Source organism: Eleutherodactylus coqui, chromosome 1 (genome assembly GCF_035609145.1).
Source record: "Eleutherodactylus coqui strain aEleCoq1 chromosome 1, aEleCoq1.hap1, whole genome shotgun sequence".
Classification (NCBI taxonomy): Eukaryota; Metazoa; Chordata; class Amphibia; order Anura; family Eleutherodactylidae; genus Eleutherodactylus; species Eleutherodactylus coqui.
In genome coordinates, this window is record NC_089837.1 from 278,649,757 (window position 1) to 278,676,639 (window position 26,883).

Here is a 26,883-nt window from a genome sequence, read left to right on the forward strand (position 1 = left end):
TCAGCACTTGCTGCAAACTGAGAGGGACAGAATCCTTGAACGAAGAGACCTTGGTTCATCACTCCAGCAGACCGCGGTGCACGAAGGTTGAAATGTGAGCACTTATTAGTATTTCTTTGTAATTTGGGAGGAAACCCATGCAAGCAGTGTGGAGAATATACAAACTCCATGCAGATGTTGCACTTGAACCCTGCACCGCAGAGCTGAATGGCAGCAGTGCTAACCACTGAGCCACTATGTCACAGAGTCCAGAGGGAGTCCTCCACACCTGGGAAAACTGACATCCTGTCTACACAGGAGAATAAGCTGGGGAGCTGTGGTTCGACTGGGGATCACATGAAGGGAATTAAACTGTACGGATGCAGCTGAGCTGTGATGAAACAAACTACACTTCTATAATACGGTATCATATAGCCATAAGATCTTAATTGACATTTTTGCTCACTGTGTCAAACATGAATCCTCTGTTCATAACAACATTTTTCTTTCTGTAGGCTGTGTGGGCTGGATGGGGTCATGCCTCAGAGAATCCTAAACTGCCTGAACTTCTCCACAAAAATGCCATTGCTTTTATGGGTGAGAATAAAATATGTAAAAATGAGAGAAGGCAAACCGTGAAATCAACTTTTATTGACTAAAACTGACTGCAAACCTTTGCAGAACCCAGCTATTATGTTAGGTCCAGCTCTCTATCTAATGTGTATGAGGTCAGCCTGTGACAAAACTCAAAAGCAAGCAAGGAATTGTGTTAGGGGTACTTTTACGCTTGCGATTGTTGTTCAGCCTGTCGGAGATCTCTTTCGGCGACCTGCCTCCATTCATAGATGAACTCGCTCTCTAGTCACTTCACTGAGCTAAAACATAGTGACTAACAAGTGACTTCTTGCTCAGTTTCCTGTTGGGCCCCGTTTTAAGTGAGACAGCTACCACCGAAAATTGCTAATTTAAGCAATTTTTCAAATGATAGTTGGCCTTTATAAAACCATCCTTAGATTACAACATGCCTCAATCTTTAATTATCCCAGAAATAAGTGGTGTCTGGCAGCAACATATCTACCTCTATGGCAATTAATGTGGTTTATCTGAGCATACATGTGTTATGGTGGTTTTGCCCTCTTGTGTAAGTCACCATCCTTAGTTAACACTAGCAGTGACTGACCTTTTAAGGCTGGTTTAGACAACGATTATCGCTCAAAAAAATCTTTTGAGCGATAATCATTGTGTGCTTTTTGCAAGGTGATCGCTCAACATGACGCTCCTAGTGGGGAATGCAGAAGACAAGCCGCTTGTCTTCTGCATCTAACTGTTCCCTGCTCGGAGCGCCTGGCTGTTATACAGCTAAGCGTTTCGAGAGAGGAATGCAGAAGACAAACGGGGTGGCCCAGCTTGCCTTCTGCATCCAGCTGTTCTCTGCTTTGAGCGCCCATCTGTTATACAGCCAAGCGCTCTGAGCTGGGTATCGAGAACACAGCTGGACCGCTCTGTTCTTTATACCCGTCTGTCTTCAGGGAGCGGGATACAGCTGAAACAATAGTATCAGCTGTATCCCACTGTGAATTCCTGATAACTGATCACTGATCTTTCAGCATACTGAAAGATCAGCGATGGCTTAACGAGAACTGCACAATGTCAGTTCAGTTAGACACAACGATTATCGCTCAAAAGATGGCTTTGAGTGATTTTTTTTTTTTAGCAACAATTGTTGTGTCTAAAAGGGCCTTTAGGCACTGAAACAAGCATGTAAGTGGCAACATAATCAGTAGAGGGAAAATGTAATAAATAAATATTCACTTATCCAAAAAATCAAGCACCTAGAACGAGTTGTCAGAATCGAATGAAACTTTTATATGTGTGATTGTAACATTGCTCTGATATTGTAATCCCTGATGTCAAAAGGATAATTTATTGCAGAAAAGGGAACACTTGAAGGGATGCTCTAGTACCCTGTTGGACCGCCTCTAGCTTGGATGTATGATCTAATACAGGCAGGCATGGAGGCATACAGGTTCTGTATGGTATCTTGTGGCATATCTGTCCATATTTGCTTAACTGAGTCTCTAGATCAGAGTTACCCAAAGTGTGCTCCGGAGCCCGAAGCATAGACCACTGGCGGATTATAATAGGGGTGATTGGGGCGACTGCTCTTGGCCCAAGACTCCAAGGGGGCTCACAACCATCTCAATCATCCCTCTTGTAATCCGCACTGCTAAATCTTCAGCTTCAGGTAAAGGGAAGGGGTTAGCAGTGCAGCAGAGACAGAGAATGCTGTGTGTGGTAAGTAATTTAACCCTTTCCTCTCCCTGCATCTGAAGAGCATAGCGGCAAAGGAGGATGCTAATACTACTGGGGCAACAATTAGGGACCCTAATACTATTGGGACAGCAATGAGGGACCCTATCACTTCTGGGGTGGCAATGGGGGACCTTGTCACTACTGGGGCGGCAATGGGGGACCCTGTCACTACTAGGGCAGCAATGGGGACCTTGTCACTACTAGGGCAGCAATGGGGACCTTGTCACTACTGGGGTGGCAATGGGGGACCCTAGTACTACAGGGGTGGCAGTGGGGGGCGCTATCACTACTGGGGCCAATATAGAGGGTCACTATTACTACATGGGGTAGATTTGCTGCGGAATTTACAGTATTTGTAGCAGCAAAGTGGATGAGAGTTTGAAAATTTCATCCACAAGCTGTTGAAAAAAAATCTGCACAAATCCCATGTGGATATGTGGTGCGGGATTTAATTCCACTGCATGTTAATTTTAACCCCTTAGTGACAAAGCCTGTTTGCGCCTTAGTGACAGAGCCAAATTTTGGAAATCTGACATGCGTTGTTCAACGTAGCATAACTCCGTAAAGGCTTTACATATCCAAGTGATTCTGACATTGTTTTTTCGCCACATGTTGTACTTCATTTTGGTTGTAAAAAGAGACCGATATAATTTGTGTATATTTATTAAAAGTACCAATATTGGAAAAATTTTGAAAAAATTGTCATTTTTTTCAAATTTTCAACTGTAATATCTCAAATATGTCCAAACATACTGTACAAATTTTTGATAAGATATATATTTCCATCTGTTTACTTTATTCTGAATGCACACTTGAAAAACTTTTTTTTTTTTTTTTTTTTGGAAATCAGTTTTATTGGATTTTTTGTTTCATTGTATAAACATACATGTAATTTGGCAGATATAAGAATCAATTTAAAGCCTAGTCCATTGGGCTAGGAGCTGTATAGCAGCCATAACAAAAAACAACTGTAAATAAACATAATGTTTAGCACCAGCTTTCACCCTTACACCGGGTATTCTAATGTCTCTCGTGAATAGCTCTTGGTGCATATTAGATTGTTAGACAATACAGTGGGGGGGGGGGGTATACGGGGGAGTGGGAGTGGGAAGAGCTACGGGGGCGGGGTAGATAGGAGAGGGAAAGGGGTGTGGGATAAGTAAGGTGTTATGCGTCCGAGTTTTTCACCCATATTTCCATTCCACAGGACTCTCGGTGTTTCCTGTAAGCAATCTTAGTGCGGCAGTCAGATCATCTCTTCTAAGCTTCAGATCACTCTATAGGTGTATTTTAGATTGTTTGCTTATGTAGGTTCGTCTTAGTGTGTATGTGGTAATCCATCTGGGGGGGGAGAGGGTCCTCTGAGAAGGTACGGCACAAACCATCTCATATATACTTTATCAGTCCTTCCACACCAGGGCCTTCCACGGGCTCCATCTCTGAATGAATTCGTCATGTTTTCCTCTTCCCCAGCTCGCTAGTTCTTCTATGTTGACTTTTGTTTTTTTTAACCATTTATAGGACGTACAAAACTAACATTACTTTTCAGCATTTTGAGGAACACTTTGTTTTCCTGCACCAAGCCAAGTTTGCAAAGGCTCATGAGTGTCAGAATAATAGATACCCCCCCAAATGACACCATTTTAAAAACTACACCCCTTAGTGTATTCACTGAGGGGTGTCATGAGTATTTTGACCCTACCAGTTTTTTTCAGGAATTAATTCAATTTAGAGGAGAAAAAATAAAATTTCATAGTTTTGCAAATATGTCATTTTAAAGACATATATTTTTTTCCTATATTGCCCATGAAAATGAGGATTTACACCCCAAAATGAATACCCCCGTTTCTCCCGTGTTCAGAAACATACCCATTGTGGCCCTAATCTTATGTCTGGATGCACAACGGGGCCCAAAATGAAAGGAGTAGTCGGTGTCTTTCAGAACATAAATTTTGCTTGAAGGCGTTTTAGACCCATAGCACTTTTGTAGAGGTCTTGAGCGGCCAAAACCAAAGAGAACCCCCACAAGTGACCCCATTTTGAAAACTAGAGCCCTTAATGAATTTATCTAGGGGTGTACTGCCCATTTTGACCCCACAGTTTTTGAATGAATTCAAGCAAAGCAAAAGGAAAAAAAATGTGATTTTTTTTTTTTTTTGTTTTTTTGGCAATTCTGTCGTTTTAAAAACTGCTTTTTTGGTACAGCACACATATGAATGAAGACTTGCACCCCAAAATGGATACCCCGGTTTGTTCTGTGTTCAGAGACATACCCATTGTGGTCCTAATCTTTTGTCTGGATGCACAACGGGGCCCAAAATGAAAGAAGTAGTCGGTGGCTTTCAGAACAGAAATTTAGCATGAAGGTGATTTAGGCCCCATTGCCCACTTGTAGAGCCCTTGAGCGGCCAAAATGACAGAGAACCCCAATAAATTACCCCATTTTGAAAACTAGACCGCTTAACGAATTAATCTAGGGGTGTACTGTGTATTTTTACCCTACAATTTTTCAATAAATCTAAGCAAAGCAGTAGGAAAAAAATTACAATTTTCATTTTTTGGGCATTTGTATCAATTAAAAACAAGTTTTTTTGTACAGCACACATAGGAATGAAGACTTTCACCCCTAAATGGATACCCGTTTGTCCCGTGTTCAGAACCATACCCCTTGTGGCCCTAATCTACTTAAAGGACACATGGCTAGGCCTATAATGGAAGGAGCACCCGTTGGATTTCAGGGTACAACGGAATAAATTCCAGGCCCCATTGCCCACTTATAGAGCCATTGAGCGTCTAATACGATAAAGAACCCCCTCAAATGACCCCATTTTAAAAACTAGACCCCTTAATGAATTCATCTAGGGGTGTACTGCGTATTTTGACCCCACCGTTTTTGAATAAATCTAAGCAAAGCAGAAGGAAAAAATTACGTTTTTCATTTTTTTGGCAATTTTGTCAATTTAAAAACAGTTTTTTTGTACAGTTTACATAGGAATGAAGACCTTCACCCCAAAATGGATGCCCCCGTGTGTCCCGTGTTTAAAAACATACCCATTGTGGCCCTAATCTACTTATAGGACACATGGTTAGGCCTGTAATGCAGGGAACACCCGTTGGATTTCAGGGTAGAACTGAATAAATTCAAGGCCCCGTTGTTCATTTGTACGGAATAAAAATTGACTCCCTAAAAATCCCCCGCCCCTCCCCCACACATTTCGCGCCCTTTTCGGCGTTCCCCAAATCTTAGATAAAAGTAATAATGTGAACTGTGTGGTATTTCCGAAGACAGGGGTAATTACGGAGGCTGGTTGGGATGGGTACATGGGGCAATAAAACCGTGTATCCCCCCTCCTCTCATGCTTTTTGGGGGTCATTTCTTGACCTCAGTGGTGGGTATAGGGTGTAAAAAGTGGCACTCTGTGAGTCTCCGTAAGCTTGATGAGGTGCGGCGATCTCGCACAGAAGACGCTCTTGTAAATTGCGTATTACAGGTAGCGGTCTGAAAAACGCCGGGCTCACACGGCCGTAGGTGGAATCCGCTTGCGGAGGCCCGCAGCGGATCCCGGCTGTGAGCCCGGCTGTGTCCCTGCGTACGGCCGCCTATTGTACTGCGCATAACTGCCTACTCACACGGGCGGTCATTCGCAGTACTTTTTTTAAATTTGTACTTCCCGCACCGTCGCTTAGCGATGACGCAGGTACCCGCAGCCCGTATACAATGTAGTTGCGTATGGGCTGCGGGTATATCCACGACCACGAAGCACAATGGGCTCTATGTTGCGGATATCCGCGGTAAAATAGAACCTGCTGCGTTCTCTTTTCTGCGAATGGATTACGCAGTTCCGACCTGCTAATGTGAACGGAATTGTGTAATCCAATGCGCTTCATCTGCGTATTACTGCGGATCAGACGCATGCGGAATCTGTAATTCCTATCCGGTCATGTGAGACCGGCCTAAGGTAGATCACTACCTTTTTATCACATGACCGGGGACCGCGCAACGAGGCCACCCGTCACTGCTCCAGGCTCTCGGCGACCGTTGGTCGCTGGGAGCAAAGAGATTTTACATTTCCTGTGCTCCCCGACTCCTGCGCATGTGTTCGCTGTTTTGCCGGCGGTCGCATGTGCAGAATCCGGGTAAGTTCACGGAGGAAGATTGCGTCGGGGTGCAAATACGGAGGCCTCCGGTAAAAAGTTTCATCTCCTCTCACCGATCGCATCGGTGAGGGCAGATGAAGCTTCACCTTTTTTTTACTTTTACGTGATCGCCATTCTCCATTGGATAACGGCGAACACGTGACGAGGAACCGCTCACCGCGGCCCCCGTGAAATCTCCAGGCTCTCGGCTAAGTTTTGTAGCCAGGAGCAGGGAGATTTTAAATTATCCTGGCAATCCACGGCTTTTGCGCATGCGTCCGCCATTTTGGCGACGGGAGCGTGCGCAGAAGCTGGGGTAAGGTCCGCGGATAAATCCGCGGGCCTTAGGTACGTCATTTCATCCTTCCTCACGGATATGATCCGTGGGGGGAGATGAAACGCAAGCTTTTTAAACTTTTTAAAAACTTTTTTAAAACTTTTTTTTTTTACTTTTACCCTTTTTTTTCACTTTTTACACTTTTTTTTTTACTTTACATGATCACTGTCATCCATTGGATAACAGTGATCATGTCCCCGGTATAATCTCTCTGTTCCTGGCTACACATGGCAGCCAAGAGCAGAGGGATTTTAAATTTCCCGGGCCTCAAGCCCGTCTGTGCACGCGCCCGATGTCAATCATCAGGTGCGCATGCGCAGACGGGGATTCGGGTCCCGGGACATCGGGGAGGACTTAGGTGAGTATTTTCACCTCCCCTCATGGTTCCGATCCATGAGGGGAGGTGAAACTGACTTTTTAAAAAAACTTTTTCGCGATCGCCTCTATCCAATGGATAGCGTCGATCGCGTGCCCGGGGACCGCTCACCGCGGTCCCCGGTAACACCTCCTGGCTCCCGGCTACCTTCAGGAGCCGGGAGCCAGGAGATTTCAAATCTGCCGGGGGTTCCCGGGCTTCTGCGCATGCGCCTGACGTCATCGTCTGGCACGCATGCGCAGAAGACCGCCGGCGGGGCCGGGAGGACCCGATCTCCGGGGGACACCGCCGACAAGCCAGGTAAGAATTTTCAGCTGCTCTGATGGATCCGATCCATCAGGGCAGCTGAATATCTAACTTTTTAGGCACTTTTCTTTACTTTATTGCGATCGGCGCTATCCATTGGATACCGCCGATTGCAATACTGGGGGGGACTGCCCGCATCCTGGGATGACAGCTCCATGCTGTCGGCTACCTGCGGGCACCGACAGCATGGAGCTGTCACGTCCTCAGGCAGGTGGGCATCAATCCAAAGAGGATGCATAAAACTATGTCCTCTAGGATTAAAGCCCACTTACTGAGGACGTAGTTTCCTGATGGGGCAGTCGTTAAGGGGTTAAATATAATGTATATATCAATACTCATCCAGTGCTCCGATTTCCTCCCTGTTTTTTTTTTTTTTCCCCCAAACAGCCCAATATAACGACGTGGTAAAAATCATATGTTGTGATAAGCCATGCCCCTAACCCCTCCCTGACAACACCCTCTGTCCCGCTTTCTTGGGGCTCCATGAAAAAAACTGTTGCTTCAAAAAGGGCTCCATGGCTGAAAAAGTTTGGGAGCAATCCGTTTCTGTTAACTCACAGCACACTTCTGGATGTTTAAACCTGTCAACCAGAGACTAACAAGTCTATGGAATGCACGTCACAGTGGAGGGGTCAGAGCCGTCAGAGCCCCCAAACAGTAAATGCAATTCACAGCAGATAAAGTGACAGCATCCCAGGCGTATTAGCAAAGTGTAGATTTTATTCCTCCATATAACTGCTACGTTTCGACCCTCTTGGGGTCTTTATCAAGCATAAAAGTATACAGTCTATAACACCCACATATAACATAAGTGCACTATAACCACCACCAATCACAATTACAGCTACACATGTGCATGTAATGTTCATTACCTTAGGGCTCAACCTTCCAGTCCAGTGAATTTCCATCAGAAACACAGAGCACGTTCCTCCGGCTGTCCCCATATCTCATATGAGCTCAGCTCATGTCCGGCGTTCCCACTGCTCTACTGCGCATGCGCGGGTTGTCACAGCGCTGCGAGAGTCTTTCTTCCGCCCTCTGTGTACTGGGGCTCCTTTGAGCTACTGATTCTGCGCGAGCCCGACTCCCACTCTCACGATATCTCGCTCTCCAGGGCAATAGCCTCTTTTGTGATACTATAGCTTACTCGTATCACTTCATGAGAGACCTCTATCAGCGCGATCGTCCGTGGAAGGAGGGGGGGGGGGGTTAAGAAGTTAATACTCCCTATCCATAGTTGATTGCTCAGAATAAAGAGTTGATTTATTATATATATGTATATCTAAGTGTCAAGCACTTGTTTGTCCTGAATAATCCAACTCCTAAACGGGAGAATACCATAATGCAACCAGATACTCATAGTATTCACTTAACAACTATTTTTAACAGAAAAGACACCAATCATATTATCTCTGCTCATTTAGATTTATTGCTTACAAGGATCTTCACATTTTTTATCACATTATTACATCTTATTAAGCACGGTATATCACCATAAAGCTTATTATAATATTTAAAGGGGAATATCAAATTCACTCCAATGAAGTGTCTAATAAGGGGGGGCACCTCCATGATCCCTGCCAGCTCAATGAATCATTAAATTTTCCAAGTTTTATGTCCATGATTGCTCTTTTTCCTTTCTTTATCATTTTCTGTCAATATATGGGGAAAGCCGTACCAACGTTCCTGTTTTTTTCATATATTAAGGACGAATGAAGGGAGCCTCAGTATCATACCACGTGTAGTCTGTAATAAATAAAAGATATCAATTAAAAGCAATACACAAAGAGTCCAGAAAAAACAAATGATAGAGTGGTAGATGTTATATAAGTGTCCACTGTCCCATATTCCTAATCAGTGACAGAACAGAGACTAAATATGTGGCATATAATCATAATCCAGGTTCAAGCCTTTTGGTGTCATTGTGTCCAATAAAAATATCTAACGAAGTTCACATTTCTGCAGCAGACGCGTTCTATCACCACCTCTATCAAGCGGTGGGACTGAGTCAATCACCCTAAATCTCAGTTGACTTACCGAGTGTTTTTGTTCAGAGAAATGTTTTGGCACAGGAAGCTCTTTATTATTTGTCCGGATTGTACTTTTATGTTCATTAATTATTTCCCGGACCTCTCTGGTGGTGTGCCCCACATAACCCAACCCACACGGGCAGGTAATCAGGTACACCACATATGTTGATCGACAAGAAAATCTTCCCTTGATTTTAAATTTTTTACCTGTTAAAGGGTGTGAGAACTCATCACCTTTTACCAAATTTCCGCAGCATGCGCATGACAGGCATGGAAAGTTGCCTTTTTTCATTGGCGCTAGTAATTGTTGAGTCTGATTTTCTTTTTGTGGAATAAAGGGTTTCACTAAATGGTCCCTCAGATTACGGCCTCTACGGTAGGCCATAATAGGGGGTGATGAGAGTTCTCTGATGTCACATCCTCTTTCAACAATTGGCCAATGTTTCTGAATTATTTTTCTCACGTTCTCGCTTTCAGGTCCGAAGGTGGAAATCACAGGGATTCTATTATTTTCCCGGCGGTTCTTGATTTTACGTATCTCTGATCTCGGTGTGGCTTTAATTTCGTCTACCGTCTTATTGATTAAGGGTTTAGGGTACCCTCTATCCAAAAATTTTTTTGCCATCTGTTGTAGATGTATATCAACAAATTCGTCGTCAGTTATTTTTCGTACCCTCAGGAGTTGACTCCGGGGGAGGGATTCAAGGGTCCTTTTTGGGTGATTGCTCTCGAACCTAAGGAGATTGTTTCGATCTGTTGTTTTTACAAATAAATCCGTGCATAGTCTGCCTGCCCTTTTAATAACTATAACATCCAAAAATTGGATGTTGGTGAGTGATTGACTCACAGTGAACTTCAGATCATTGTCCAGGGAATTAATTTCTGTACAGAATTTTTGAAGCTGCTCGCCGTTACCAATCCATATCAGGAAGATATCATCGATATATCTATACCATTTCTTGACTAGTGACCAAAGCTCCAATGTACATAACAACTCTTCCTCAAAGGCCCTCATGTACGCATTCGCGTACGTTGGCACGACCTTCGCGCCCATCGCTGTACCCTGTCGCTGCCGGTAGTACACCCCCCCAAAACAAAAGTAGTTATTGGTGAGGATGTATTCCAGCAGCAACAGGGCAAATGCAGCACATTCCGGAGCCAGATCCATCCTTTGTAAAAGCCGTTCGATTACGGCCAAACCCTTTGTGTGTTTAATGGAGGTATATAGTGAGACGACGTCCAAGGTAACCAGGGACGCCGTCTCACTAACTTCGCTGTGACATCCCACGCATGCGCAGTAGAGCAGTGGGAACGCTGGACATGAGCATGTGATATGGGGACAGCCGGAGGAACGTGCTCTGTGTTTCTGATGGAAATTCACTGGACTGGAAGGTTGAGCCCTAAGGTAATAAACATTACATGCACATGTGTAGCTGTAATTGTGATTGGTGGTGGTTATAGTGCACTTATGTTATATGTGGGTGTTATAGACTGTATACTTTTATGCTTGATAAAGACCCCAAGAGGGTCGAAACGTAGCAGTTATATGGAGGAATAAAAACTACACTTTGCTAATACGCCTGGGATGCTGTCACTTTATCTGCTGTGAATTGAAAAAGTTTGGGAACCACTGCTCTAGATCATGCAAACTCGTAGACTATCGAAGTTGGCGCCCCAGATGGTCCGATACATGTTCTATTGATGATAAATCTGGTGACCAGGCAGCCCAGTGAAGTGTGGAAATGTTGTGGAGACATTCCTGTGACACCCTTGTGTGTGCGGCTGAGCATTATCCTGCTAGAAAATGCCTCTTGGAAGCCCTGCCATGAGAGGAACACATGTGGCTGCAGGATGTCTTGAATATATCGCTGAGCTGTCATTGCTCCTCATAGCACTACAAGGAGTGACCAACTGTCATATGCAATGATCTCCCACCAGACCATTACGTCAGCAGTGGGGACAGTGTGCTACTTCACACTAAAGGCAGGATTGAGGCGCTCACCCCTAGGTCTCCAGACAAGAACACGTCCGTCATCTGTGCCGAAACTAAACTTGTTTTCATCGCTGAAGACAACTCTGTTCCACTCTGTAGCATTCCAGTTTCGTTGTTCATGACACCACTGCAAACAGAGGTGACGGTGGGTGTCAAAGGAAATGCATGTAATACTGTGAGACCAAATGGCCTGTAGCCAAACACCTGGAAATGCTTTCGTCACACACGGGGGCCTGTATTGATGGTGCCACCTTTTTCCATCTATGGGGAAACGAAACAGTTGGAGCGGCTCGTGTTTTTTAGACGATCATCTCTACTGGTGGTCTGTTGAGGGCATCCTGAGCCCAGTCGCCTTGTGTTTGTGCCCATATACATCCACTGGTCCCAATACATCCTAACAGTCTGGTCAGAACAGCCCAGGTGGTGGGCAATTTGTCAATATGACTAGCTTCTCGTTTTCCAATAATGCACCCCCTCTCAAATTCTGTTAATTGTGCCAAATCTCTTCGATGAGACATGTCTAGTGGTCAAGAAGCTGTCCACAAGTGGAAAAGGAGGTCCGCTAAACGCAAGTAGCCTCTGGGAGCCTTTTATGTGCCAACGGTGGAACCACTTTTAGGGGCTCAGGTGGTAAGACCGTTCATCTAATTATTTGCATATCTGCATATGTAACTGCGTGCCGAGTTTTGCAGTAAAATGGCAACTCCTTCTGGGTGCTCCATTTTTTTTTTTTTTTTACAAAGAATTTAGCAGATTTCTAGCAAACCATAATGTTTTTGTAAAAAAAAAAATGGTAAGAACTAAAATGGGAAATTTTCAGTGCAATAGAGCTAATAAAAATGTGGCTTGGGGAAAGTTTTTTCCTATGCATCTTCACACTGACTTAAAGGGGTTGTCCCGCGCCGAAACGGGTTGGTTTTTTTTTCAACAGCCCCCCGTTCGGCGTGAGACAACCCCGATGCAGGGGTTAAACAAGAACACCGGACAGCGCTTACCTGAATCCCCGTGCTCCGGTGACTTCTTACTTACCTGCTGAAGATGGCCGCCGGGATCTTCTCCCTCGGTGGACCGCAGGGCTTCTGTGCGGTCCATTGCCGATTCCAGCCTCCTGATTGGCTGGAATCGGCACGTGACGGGGCGGAGCTACACGGAGCCCCATTGAGAAAAGAAGAAGACCCGGACTGCGCAAGCGCGTCTAATTTGGCCATTAGACGCTGAAAATTAGGCGGCTCCATGGAAACGAGGACGCTAGCAACGGAACAGGTAAGTGAAAAATTTCTTATAACTTCTGTATGGCTCATAATTAATGCACAATGTACATTACAAAGTGCATTAATATGGCCATACAGAAGTGTATAGACCCACTTTGTTTTGCGGGACAACCCCTTTAACCCCAGACCAGCCTGCTTTGTATATTAGGAATCTAGCCACTAGTTTTTATTTAATTCTAAAAGCCATAATCATTTCATTTTTTTGGACAAGTTATATTTTGTAGTGGTACCGTTTTGGGTTACTCCTTTCTTTGAGGGGAGGTGGACACCAAATATAGTTGTGTTTTCATCATTACACATATGTATAGCATGCTGCCTTAGTGTAAGGCATTTCTTGATGAACATATATATCGGTTTGTGCCAAAGGGTTAACTTATTTTCTGTCAGACTGAACAGGTTTTAAGCAATTGTTAAAGACTAATTTAGTTTGCATGCTTGATTGTGACTGTAATATCAATTTCATTACAGGTCCACCCAGTCAGGCCATGTGGGCACTAGGAGATAAAATTGCTTCCTCTATAGTTGCCCAGACAGCTGGAATTCCAACTCTACCTTGGAGCGGCAGTGGTGAGAAAATACATTTGTTGTCTTTCATTGCTAAATTAATATTTTATATACAGTTTTTAAATAGTATAAAATAGTATATGTAGAGCTACATATTTTGATATTCAATGTCCATCTTACTTTTTGTTTTAGTAGACATTACAAAGTAACAGAAATCTAGCACGAAGGAGCCCCTAATGCCAGTGTGAACATAGCATACATTTTTTAGTTATTAATGCACCCTAGAGAATAGTCCCACTGGCACACAGTTCATTTCGTATTGATGCTAGTTGTTTTGCAATCACTGCAGTAATTCATTCCATTGTTTGGAGGTCATATTTAGCACTGACTTGCTCATTTGCACTACGGTATATTAATTTTTTTTTTCGGTCCATTATATTCTTTTTTCGCTACTGGTGTTACACTTGAAAGTGATTGCTCAGAATTGTTGCTGTAAGTGAAAAGTGGCTGTAAATATGGATGAAGTTCTGGTTAAAGGGTTGTGCCATGATTAAACGTTGCCAGTATCCACAGGTTAGGGGATAAGGTTTAGATTGGTGGGGGTCCGACCATCAGGACTGTGCTTCCTGCATTAATGGAGTGATGCTTGATGATGTGCATCACCATACTGTTCATATCGAGAGGGATGCCAGAAATAGGCAAGTGCTTGAATTCTGCTATTTCCGGAAGTCATATTGAAATTAAAGGGGTGGTGGTGTGCATTCTCTACCGCCGCTCCATTCATGTGGGAGGAACTTCTTGAGAACAGTAGGGATCTCAGCGGCCAGAACCACCAAACTTCTAGTGCTGCTACAACTGGTTTGAAGGGGTTGTCTGCCCTCTTTTCAACTGATGACCTATTCTTTGGATAGGTTATCAGTAGTTAATGGACGGGGGTCTGCTGCTCTGGCCCTCCTGTCCATCAGCTGATCGTCTGGCTCGCTCTCCTATGTAGCAGGCTGGACGTCGTCATGAGCGGTCAGCACAAGATGTGATGTCCTGACCAGGAGAGAAGCAGTGCGGCACTCTCATTGATTTCAATGGTAGTAAAGCTAGCGCTTCTATTTCCTGTAGTGATTGCTGATGATGACATCTATTCTGTTGCACTGGACAGTGGACCAGATGATCAGCTGATGGATGGGGGTTTTGAGCGGTGGACCTCTACCCATCAACTACTGATGACCTATCCAGAGAATTGGTCATCAGTTGAAGAGAGGGCAAACAACCCCTTCAACTAATCAAAGGGTTAATTTAAAGATTAATTACACATTTTCTCTAGGACATGTTGAAAGTTTTGTTAGCCTGTGAACATGATGAAATGAAAAAATAAGAAATCACAATATCATGCTATGTATCTTAGATATCTTATCTTCTAGGTTTAAAAGTAGATTGGCAGGAAAATGATCTAATGAAGCGCATTTTAAATGTGTCACAAGCGGTTTATGAGAAGGGCTATGTAAAGGATGTGGATGATGGATTAAAGGTGAGTTAATTTCTAGTACTAATAAACTAATTTTAAAATGGATAACATTCAATCACTTCGGGATATCTGCTCTCTATAAAACAGGTTTCCAAGGAATAAAGCAAATCTAATGTGTAGAGAGGGCCAATCCACCCACCCTCCACTTGAAGCCTAGTTTACACTTCTTATATACAGTGGCTCTTGATATGGATGGTGCATTGATACACCTATAAATCACTTTGTATGGAATTGCACAAAGATTTTTGTTATGGAGCTTTGGACTGAATCTGTAAAAAAGCCGTACTGTGTAAAATATTAAAGACTATGTCCTCCTTTGCACCAGCATTTGTTCTTTACAATCCTAAAATTAAAACATGAAAAGATTTTCAAATAAGCTTTGCAAGAAATATTTTACTATTTTGGTTCTACAACTTTTATTGCATAAAACTGTTTTCCATGAAAACAGACAACACGCAACACCTGCGGAGTTTAACCATGTCTTACCACATTCTATCTGTCCCCTAAGGCCTCATGCCCATGCCCGGGTTAGATTCCGACTGCGAAATCAGTCCCGATACTCAGCCAGAGACACATACTCACCTGTCTGGATCCGCCACGAGTGTCTGAGCCGTCGCGCCGGCACGTATGCGCAGTGCAGGGCATGATGCGGCATCGCGCTGGCGATAACGCGGTTCTGCAGCAATTTTAAAATTGACGTTTTGGAATAGCCGCTGATTGGACAGCTTCTATTGACTGCAATGGAAGCCGTCTGTGTTTCCATTTCCCGCACTAAATAGAACATGTTGCGATTTTCCCCCGCGAGCGGAAAATTGCAGTCTATGGATAGACATTGTTGTGGAATTCGCGGCAGGCGTCTAGCCATGAATTCTGCTGCAAAAATCCATCCGTGGGCATTGGGTAGGTCAACAAGAAGTACAACATAGCTAGATGGCAGCTTGCAGAATCTGATTGCATTTGTTCTCTTTGCATCTATAGCTGCAAAATTGCTTTATTTTTTTTTTTCAGATATGTTGAAGCAGCAAAAAAGTGGATGTGAAGCTGGGCATAGCTTTAAACCTATATTTAAACATTATTTAAAATTCTCCAATTTGCAGTACTGTTTCTTTGTGGTTGTAATGTATTTAGGATGCATTCCATCTGTGTTTCAGTGTGTGTTGGAAATATATATTGGATGGATTCCTAAACAGATGCCTTTGGCGTATGATGCAGTACAGCTGTGAAGTGGTATGCCAACATACACCAGCCAGACGGATGCCAAAAGAATGCTATTTTAGAATCCATCTGATAACTATAGGCCTATGGATACATTTGACATATGCACCAGGAGTATACGGCAAAAAGACACTGCAAACATAGCGCAGCTGTAGCCTTAATTTGATGGCAGTGTAACATGTTGTGCACAATATTCTAACATAAAAAAACTGAAAATTCCTCCTGTTGTGACAAATCTGAGCCTCATTTACAAAACAAGGTAGATGACGAGGCATTGATTTCTTCATCATTGGCTAGAAATATGATTACTGATTTGGCATGATAATGGGTTTTTAAAAGCTTGTAAAGGAGTTTTTTAACAACTTAAAATTGCTTCACAGCTGCTCTATCCTTCCTGTTTGCTGCTGACCAGGATATGTGACTGCTGTAACCAATCACTGGTAAGAGCAGTGACCTTCTATAGCCAGTGATTAGCTTGCAGCAGTCACATGTCCTGGTCAGCAGCAACCAGGAAGGACAGAGTGGTTGTGAAGCAGTTTTAATTGCTGGAACAACCCCATTAAGCAATAAAATGGAATTCATTGTATTTGTGTTGTCTGTGTTTTGCACAACACAGCTTCAAGATTCTTTAACAAATGAAACTAGTGCATATTGGTCTTCCAGACTTCATTGCAATGTTTACATGTAGCAGTACTGGTGTCAGCGCCGTAGGGTGGGAAGGACGTTCATACTTTTCATAACATGTATTGGGAAAGTTGTCTTATTTTTCATGATAAGAAAACTTGAGTTAAAAATAAGTTAAAAAAAAAACAAGCTAGAAAGCCACCACTGTGCATTCATTTAGTTTTGTTACATCAATAGACTTCACATGTCTTAACCTAATAAAAAAAAGATAGTACCAAGTTATCTAAATACCTTTATAATTATTGCATGCAATATGTTTGTTGTAGGCAGCAGAAATGGTAGGATACCCTGTAATGATCAAGGCATCTGAGGGAGGAGGTGGAAAAGGTATTCGGAAAGTGAACAATGCAGAAGATTTTCCCAATCTTTTCCGACAGGTAAGGTTTAGATTGACAAAAAGTAACATAGATTGCTCTGCTCTCTCAGAAATAGGATTCAAAGATTTTGATCTTTCTTTCAATTATGCAACCTCTTTTTTTTTCGTTATTAATTTGTGCTGAAAATTCCTTTAAAGTTCTGGCCAATAGGGGTTCTCCCTTCTTCCTGCCTTGTTGTTCACTGCCTCCTGTGACTTGATTGATAGCAGATGTGAAGACCTTAGAATAGGGGTAGGGGAGGTAGATGAGTCATTGTATTCATTGAAATGTATAGAAAGCTGAGTGGAGGACAGAAGGAGAGAATCGCACAAACACTGCCTGCAAGCTAATAGTGAGTAACTTTTTTTTTTTTTTTTACTGTGCTTTAGATACAGAAATCATGTCACCACTGCTCATTTTTGCTATATTGAGTACTACAACATGATGCTATGTCTTTGTGTGCATTAGGCATTTAGTTAAAATAATCTGTAGTTCTCTGTGTATAGTCTAAAGAATATAGTAGTGCAGCCAGGCTCCTCCCCACCAGTGTTGAGAGGATTGAGAATCAAATGTACACTTTGCAGAGGGAAAAATGTGTGTGTGGGGTGGATATGCGATACAAGTCATATAATGGCCAGAAATGGTGTACATGTGTACACACACAGCAGAATATTCTGAAAAGTTAAAAAGTTATTTATGCTTTAATGACCCTTTATATATTTATCTAGGCAACTGATTGCAGCCCTTTTAACCACTTGGCGTTGACTTCAGCATCTTAGCCATAAGACAGTAGGTGCTTACTGCAGCCATTCTATTGGGATGATGGGATTGCAAGTTCCCAAATGATAGGATTGCAAGTTGGGGACTAGTGAAGGCCTCCAGGCCTGCCCTGTATTAAAGCCTAGTAAGCGCTGCCAAAGACAGGGCTTAAGACTAGGGGTCACTCACACGAGTGTATATCACTCGCATATTACGCATGTAAAAAGTGGTGCTAAAAGCCTATTTGACCAATCATACCTTCATATTTTTTCACGCAGCATGTTCTATTCTGGTGCGTATGAAGTGCATAATATGCACCAATATAATCTATAGGGATTTAACATGCATATTTGCTGTAAGCCCCTAGGCCACGTTCACACAGCAGGTTTCACTGTCTACTACCATGCTGATTGCACATCAAATCCCTGCTAAATCTGCGCCAGTTAAGTATCTTATGTGAATGGGAATTTGTGCTGTAGTCTACATCGTGTGTTTTGTTTTTTTTTCTATGCATGGATTTGAAATCATCATGCGGAAAAAGTGATGCTATTTCTTGATGTGCAATCCACATTAGATTTTGCACTTCCAGTCTCTCCCTACTGAATTAGTCTAATTTGCGTATGGATACTTGACAGCTATTATGCAAATGCACGGATTTCTGTCGCAGCTTCAATTGAAATCCATGTCGGATATTTCTAGTACAGATTTTTTCCATGTGAACATACACAAAGATTGACAGGTACAATACACTGCAATACAGAAATTATGCAGCATAGTTTTGAGTGAACAATCAATTGCATATTCAAGTCGTCTAATAGGACTAGAAAAAAAAGTAAAAATAAGCTTACTAAAATTTTTAAAAATATATATAAAAAAAACAAATATAACCAATAAAAAATTAGCATAACTGCTACTGTCATTTCTGTAAAAGTTCAAACTATTAAAATATTGCATTATTCTGAACGCTGTTAAAACAAAAAAAGGCACTACACCAGAAATGCATTTTTTTGTCCCCCTTTTCCCTTTGAATAAAAATAATTGAAAAGTCTTTTTTGCCCGTTTTACTTAACTTTAAAATTTCCGTACATTATATTAGGACGTAGATGTACTCCCTCTGGCTGTAGGGGATGTATGGATTGGGCCTGGGAGCTGATACCACTCCATATCTTGCTGGCATTGGCTGTCTTTTACAGCCCACACCTGGCCATAGCAGCCGAGATTGGAGATAACTCAAGTTGCATCTATCAACCATTTGAATGCTGCTATCAATTCTAAAAATGACATTTAAATAGCCCAACAGAGGGAGGGAGTTCTCTTTGTCTCCTGAATGACCCACAGCAAATTTGCATTTTTTTTAGTAATTACAAAAAAACTATCATGAAAGAACACTCTTCCATTTTTAACACAAAAAATGAAACAAAAAAATTGGTATCAACCCATTCATAAAAGTTTGCTCTATTGAATTAACTTTTTCCCCTCATCATCCTGACAGCATACACATGGAGGTTGTTCCCTGGACTCCTGTAGGGACAGGAAGAGGAAAAGTATAAAAACACCTCCCCCACCTAATCACTGGTGTTTTCCTGTTCCTATAGGACAGTCGTAGCGGAAGAACCATCCATGGTATGCTGCCTGGCCTCCCCGGGGGGCACTTTCCCTCCCGTGCCTTTCACCCACGTGGGCATGAAGCCCAAGGAAGGGTTCTCTGTATACCATGACCGCTATCCGACAGCAGTCACAATCATCGGCAGCCCAGCCTCCCCAGGAGGTAGTGTCCTACCTGGGCCATCACCGGTATCTGTGCAAGTCGGGACTCAAGTAAGGGTTCTCAGGCTTGTGGCAGATGCTATCTTGGCAGCGGCCACCTCGTGGGTCTCCCCCAGCGGCGGCAGATCTTTCTTCCGGATCTGACGTCAGTGATTCTGCACTTCGTGATGGGCGGGGCCTCAGGCAGCCCAGTGGAGAGAGCGGGGCCTAATGGGAAACCCGCAAAAATGTTGAAAATGTATGCAGGGAAGAGCTTGGAATTCTCTGAATCTGTTACTAGTAAGACCCTAATGGAATCGGAGAGCTCACAAACCGTGAATGGTTTGGGCCGACAAATGCACACTGTCACCATGGTACACGCTATAACATCTTCACCCCATGTCTTGCAGGACAGGGATACACAGAAACCTAAGGAGACTAGGAAGAAAAGCAAAAAGCTTAAAGCGTCTGGACGAGACATATACCAAATCCCTTTGTACAACTTGTACCGCAAAAATCTTACAAGAGAAAAAAACCTCTGTGATGGCGGATATGTGCACCATTATACGTGAGGAAGTCTGGTCCTCCATATCCAGCCTCCCTCGGCCAGCTCCTTCTACATCTACTGAAAGGGCGAGGCTCACGACTCCTGATTCAGAGTCAGAGTTAGGTGACAACTTCTCGACAGGGGAATTATACATGTTCAGCCCCGATATGCAGGAAGAGAAAAAAATATCTCTATTCCTCCTTAGACATGGACCAACTCCTCCGCACTGTTTGAAAAACCATGCAGGTTGAGGAAGAAATAAAGCACCCCCGCTCCGTACAAGAAATGTTTGGAGGCCTTATACCCCGGCGCAAACCAGTGTTTCCTGTGAATGAAATGCTGAAGCGCTTGATTCAAAAAGAATGGCACTATACCCAACATAGTCTCGTGCTTTCTAAGAACTTTAAGGATACACTTCTATTCTCAGAGAATGATGTAGCAGTCTTCAAAGCCATCCCCAAAGTTGACACATCCGTCTCTGAAATTACCAGGCGATCCTCCTTACCCTTTGAGGCCTTGGGTTTGATTTATGATGATCCCGATAGGGTCTCACTGGCAGAGGGAAAGCTCAGAGGCTTGCATCAGGGAGATTCAACCTATTGAGGAGTTCTGCGTCGAATTTCACCGCTGGGCGACAGAGACTAATTGGAACGACCCGGCGTTGCGGAGTCAGTTTTATTACAGCATAGCGGATAAGATTAAGGACTTTTTGGTGGCATATCCTGTGCCTCAAAGCCTTGATGCAGCTTTAGCCATTATTGTAGGAAGACCGATTAGGTAAAAGCATGAGGAGCTTTTCCATACCCCTGCTTCCCGGCCTACGGATGGGGAAAAACTCATGCAACAGGGTTCATTGGTTGGCAATGCCTGTAAGTGGAAGAGGGGTCAAGGCAGAGGGGCGGTGTTTTCACTACAACCAAATTGCAATTGCAATTTCCTGCAAAATTGTTCTCACCGTAACTCTCAGCCAGGAAGACTAGGTAGTCTGGAGGTTAGAGGGGAGACCCCTCTAGGTCCAATGATTGCTTGGATGTCGTCCTTCAGGCTGGTTCTCCCTGCTGAGATTCTCACTGAGGGTAGTATTGATCCAATCAAGGTCTTCTTGGATTGTGGGGCTGGTGTCAATCTTATTCATCAAGAGACGGTCAAGCGTTGTGGGTTAGAGGTAACACCTCTGGATTACCCCATCCCCATCTCTGCTATTGATGCCTCTCCATTGTCCCAGAGGTGTCTGAGGTTTTGTGTTCCAAACCTTTGTCTAAATATTGGATTATGTCACACTGAAGTTATCACCTTGTATGTGATGGAATCCCTTTCGGCGCAAATAGTCTTAGGTTTGCCCTGGTTGCGGTTGCATAATCCCGTGGTAGATTAGTTCGTCGGGTCCTTCAGGCTTTACGCGATAACAGTTTGTTCGCGAAAAGGAAAAAATGTGTTTTTTCCGTTCAGAAGATCGCCTTTCTGGGACACATTGTTACCTTGAGAGGTTTCAGGATGGACCCAGAGAACGTCCCGGCAGTACGAGACTGGGTGTTACCTGAGAATGTGAAGGCGCTCCAGAGGTTTTTGGGGTTTGCAATATGGCTAGGAAGGGCGGTTTTCCTTCTAAATGGTCTTCAAGGGTGTTACAATCCTTTCAACAGCTCTGGTTTTGGTACAGCCAGACTCGTCCAGACCATTTGTAGTGGAGGTGGATGCCTCGGAAGTTGGGGTAGGTGTGGTGGTATCCCAAGGTACTAATACATTGCCAAATCTTCGCCCTTGTGCTTTTTTTCACGCAAGTTTTCTTCGGCCTATCATTCTCCGACTAATGGACAAACGGAAAGATGTAACCAAAGTCTGGAACAATATCTGCGGTGTTATGTCTCAGGGAGACAGGAGGATTGGTCAGAGTGCTTGCCTTTAGCTGAATTTGCACTAAACAATAGGCTGCTGGATTCTACGGGGACGTTGGCCTTTTTCTGTAATTATGGTTTCCACCAGTGCTTTGGTCCCTTTTCCAAGGAAGTATCAGAGGGGCCTGAGGAGAATGAGTTCTCTTCTAACATCGAGAAGGTGTGGGAAGAGATTCAGAAGAATCTTCAGAAGACGGCTAAAAATGTTAAGTGGGTGGCGGATAACAGACGTTCGGAGGTTACTAACGTCTTGGTGGGGGACTTGGTTTGGTTGTCTGCTGGGAACATAAAAATCAAACAACAGTCATTCAAGTTAGGTCCACGATTTACCGGTCCGTTTAAAATCTTGGAAAAAAGTAATCCGGTATCTTTTCATTTAAAGATTCCTAGTTCAATGAGAATCCATAATGTATTTCATAAATCTTTGTTGAAAAAGTTTGTGGACTCTGGCAATGGTTCATCTTCGCCGGCCCCTGTTGTGGTGGATGGAGATGTTCATTTTGTCATTTTGAGGTAGGTCGCATAGTGGACTCTCGCCTAGTTAAGCGATCTCTTCAGTATTTGGTTCATTGGTGTGGCTATGGTCCTGAGAAGAGGACGTGGGTGTCGGCAGCGGATGTCCATGTGGACCAATTAGTGAAAAATTTTCACAGGCTGAATCCTGTGGACAGCGTGGTGTCAACTTTTCCTTACTCCGGACGGCTTTGTGTGCTGCGGCTTATTCTACTAAAGCTAAGTGATGTGTTTTATTTTGTTTTGTCCATTATCAGTTTGGCCAAATAGGGTTACTTAGGTCCCAGGAACGAATGCAGGCCCGCATCTATCGACCCGCTCAGTCTGCCGTTTTAGGCAGGGCTTCTTCCCTCGTATTTAGTGAAAGACTTCCAATTTATTATTTGTTAGTTTGTTTTGGCCGCCGCACTGTGAGCAATTATTGTGCATGTCTGCAGTTGCTGGTCGAGCATGTCCTTTGCAGATGTAACAAAAACTTTCTGAAAGTGAGGGTGATCAGTGAGTGGAACAGGTTACCACGGGAGGTGGGGAGTTCTCCTACAATGGAAGTGTTCAAACAAAGGGTGGACAAATTTCCTGTCTGGGATGTTTTAGTGAATCCTGCACTGAGCAGGGGGTTGGACCAGATGACCCTAGAGGTTCCTTCCAACTGTACCATTATATGATTCTATGAACATGTTAAAATCTTTTCAGATAATGTAACTGCTGTATCGCTTATTTGCCACCAGAGGTCCACCAGAAATCCTCACCTTCAATGATTGGCATCAAAGATCTTACTCTGGACAGAACAACTGATCCTTTCTCTATCAGCATTTCATTGCGGATTACCTCAGCAGGAGGAAAGTGGACCCTGGAGAATGGGCGCTGCATCCTCAAGTGTTTAATATACTCACTAAGGAATGCGGCATCCTACAAATAGACCTATTTGCCTCCAGGGGAAGCACCAAATGTCCCCTATTCTTCTCCTGGTGCTGGGCATTAGGCACAGACAAACACTCCCACGTGTGGGACTGAAATGTAGTTTACGCCCTTTCTCCTCTGCCTCTAATCCCTCTTGTGCTAAAAAAGGTCCAGAGGTCCAGAACTGCTGTGATGATGATAGCTCCTTTCTGGCCCAAGAGGCCCTGGTTCGCGCTGCTAAACTCCCTCTCTTTCAGGGATCCCATTCACCTACCGATTAGGCCAGACCTTCAACTCCATGGACCTCTAGAGTACCCGGAGGTTCAGAGGTTCAAGCTCACCGCCTGGATGCTGAGGAGGTAAAATTCTTGGATCTGGGCCTATCTAATAGTCATGTCAACCCTCTGCGAAAGCCCTAAACCCACTACTAGGAAAATCTATTCAAAGGTCTGGGAAAAATTCACCGAGTGGATTGGTAAGGATATCCAGGACTCGCCTCATCCAGAGATCACCAAAATCCTTGACTTCTTACAGGCAGGATTAGATAAAGGTTTAAGCCTGAATACCCTAAAAGTGCAGGTTGTGGCCTCAGGGGCTTTCTTTGACATTTCCCTGGTGGAACACAGGTGGATCAGGAAATTCCCTAAAGGAGCTAGCAGGCTTCACCCCTTTATCAAGAATACCACTCCTCCTTGGGATTTAACCCTGGTTTTACAATCACTCTGTGAGCCTCCCTTCAAACCCCTAGCAGATTTGTCTATTACTACCCTCACATATAAAGTAGCCCTGTTAGTTGGAGAGATACAGGCACCCTATATGATGATCCATCCGGACAAAATAATTTTTACTCTAGATCCTTTCTTTCAACTGAAAGTCCTAACTCAATAACCCTTCCCTCCTTCTGCCAAGACCCCCGGAACAAGAAGGAGTGGAAATTCCACAATAAGGATGTCAGGAGGGCAGTATTAGCTTACCTAGAGGTAACACATTTTTTCAGAAATTCTTATAACTTCTTTATTCAATTTCAGGGGTCAACCAGGGCAAAGCCGCTTCTAAAGACACAATTGCCCGGTGGGTCAGACGCAGATGCGTAACTTGAAGTTACTGGTCCCCTAACTGCAAAGTTTTATTGATAGCATTGGTTTTCAATATGGGGAAGAGACTTTATGGGCCCTCTAGGGCTCCTTGGCCTGGTGCGACCGCACCGTCTGCATCCCCTATAGTTACACTCATGGTCAGAAGAGTTATTCAGGAGGCCTACAAATCACAGGGCATTTTCCCCCCTGAAGAACTGAAAGCCCACTCCATCAGAAAAGGCTCCTGAAAGCCCACTCCTGGGCAGAAAAGGCTCAAGTCACCACTGATTACATTTGCAGAGCTGCCACGTGATTTAAGAACCAGACGTTTGTTAAGCATTATAGACTAGATCTGGAGGCTAGACGAGATACGGCCTTCGGAAGAAAAGGCTGTATTCCCGCCCTAAGCCCTTCTTCTTGATCTGGTATTCCTCCATGTGTATGCTGTCATAATGACGATGGGAACATAGGAATTTATCCCACCGTTATTTCCCTTTCTGGAGTCATCATGACAGCATACGGGCTTTTTCCCTCCCTGCCTGTACGTTCCTCAAATCTTCCCACGTGTGGTAAATGTGTTGTATTTGTTTTCTGTTTGAACGTTTTTTGTGCACAATAAAGAACACCATCTAGTTAAGGACGTAGTCACTGAAGTTATTTGGGACACACTGGTGATTAGGTAGTGGGAGGTGCTTTTATACTTTTCCGCTTCTTGTCCCTCCTACAGAAGTCCAGGGAACAACCTCCATGTGTATGCTGTCATGATTACTCCAGAAGGGGAATTAACGGTAGGATAAATTCCTATGTTTTATCCCATACTGTATCCCATACAGTGAATACCACCATGGTCATCCCATCTCCAAGAAAAAAATTTATAAAAAGAAATGACAGTCATATGTATCCCAAAATACATAGTAACATAGTATGTAAGGCCGAATGAAGACAATGTCCATCTAGTCCAGCCTGTCTATCCTACTGTGTTGATCCAGAGGAAGGCAAAAAACCCCAAGGCCAGAAGCCAATTAGCCCATTTGGGGGAAAAATTCCTTCCCGACTCCCTAATGGCAATCAGACTGTTCCCTGGATCAACCCCTAATAGTTCCTACCTGCCTATATACCAGGATTGACACTTAACCTAATATATATATACTGTAATATCCTTCTTCTCCAGAAAGACATCAAGTCCCCTTTTAAACTCCTCTATGGATTTTGCCATCACCACTTCCTCCGGTAGAGAGTTCCACAGTCTAACTGCTCTTACAGTAAAGAATCCCCTTCTATGTTGGTGATGAAACCTACTTTCCTCTAATCGTAGCGGATGTCCTCTTGTTACCGTCATGGTCCTGGGTGTAAACAGATCGCGGGAGAGATCCATGTGTTGTCCCCTCATGTACTTATACATGGTTATTTGGTCGCCTCTTAACCTTCTTTTTTCTAGAGTAAATAGTCCCAGTTTGGATAGCCTCTCAGGGTATTCCAGTCCCGTCATTCCATGTATTAGTTTAGTTGCCCTTCTTTGAACCCCTTCAAGCACTGTGACATCTTTCCTGAGCACCGGTGTCCAGAATTGTATGCAGTATTCCATGTGAGGCCTGACAAGTGCCTTATATAATGGAAGGATAACGTTCTCGTCCTTCGCCCCTATACCTCTTTTAATGCACCCCAAAACTTTATTTGCCTTTGCAGCAGCTGACTGGCATTGGTTACTCCAGTTTAGTCTATTATCCACTAATACCCCCAGATCCTTTTCCATATCACTTTTCCCTAGTGGTACCCCATTAAGTGAATATTTGTGACATCCGTTCCTCCTGCCCATGTGCATAGTCTTACATTTTTCAACATTGAACTTCATTTGCCATTTTCCTGCCCAAGCCCCCAGCTTATCCAGGTCTGTTTGTAGCCGCACATTGTCCTCCGTTGCATTAATTATATTGTATAATTTTGTGTCATCTGCAAATATTGATATTTTGCTGTGCAGCCCCTCTATCAGGTCATTGATAAATATGTTGAACAGAGTGGTGCCTAGTACTGAACCCTGTGGCACCCCGCTAGCGACTGTGGTCCAATCAGAGTAAGCCATTTATTACCACCCTCTGCTTTCTATCATTGAGCCAATTTTTTACCCACTTACACACGTTTTCGCCCAGTCCGAGCTGCCTCATTTTGTATATTAGCCTATTATGTGGCACGGTGTCAAAGGCTTTAGAGAAGTCCAGATATACAAGATCAATAGATTCTCCCTGGTCCAGCTTAGAGCTTACTTCATCGTAGAAACTGATCAGATTTGTTTGACATGAGCGACCCTTCATGAATCCATGCTGGTGAGGAGTTATTCCCTTAATCTCCTTGAGGTACTCATCGATGGCGTCTCTCAGAATCCCCTCGAAAATTTTTCCCGTTACTGAAGTGAGACTTACTGGCCTGTAG

The 26,883-nt window shown here is 43.6% G+C and overlaps 1 protein-coding gene across 1 annotated transcript in view; it reads left to right on the forward strand.

Annotated features, from left to right (window-relative positions):
• Nucleotides 1-26,883, forward strand: part of ACACA (acetyl-CoA carboxylase alpha) — an 856,108-nt gene that overhangs the window by 48,203 nt on the left and 781,022 nt on the right. The window contains exons 6-9 of the mRNA XM_066609221.1: nt 495-576; nt 13,211-13,309; nt 14,662-14,768; nt 16,931-17,041. Coding sequence (XP_066465318.1) covers nt 495-576; nt 13,211-13,309; nt 14,662-14,768; nt 16,931-17,041 — 399 coding nt within the window. The remainder of the gene's footprint in view (nt 1-494; nt 577-13,210; nt 13,310-14,661; nt 14,769-16,930; nt 17,042-26,883) is intronic.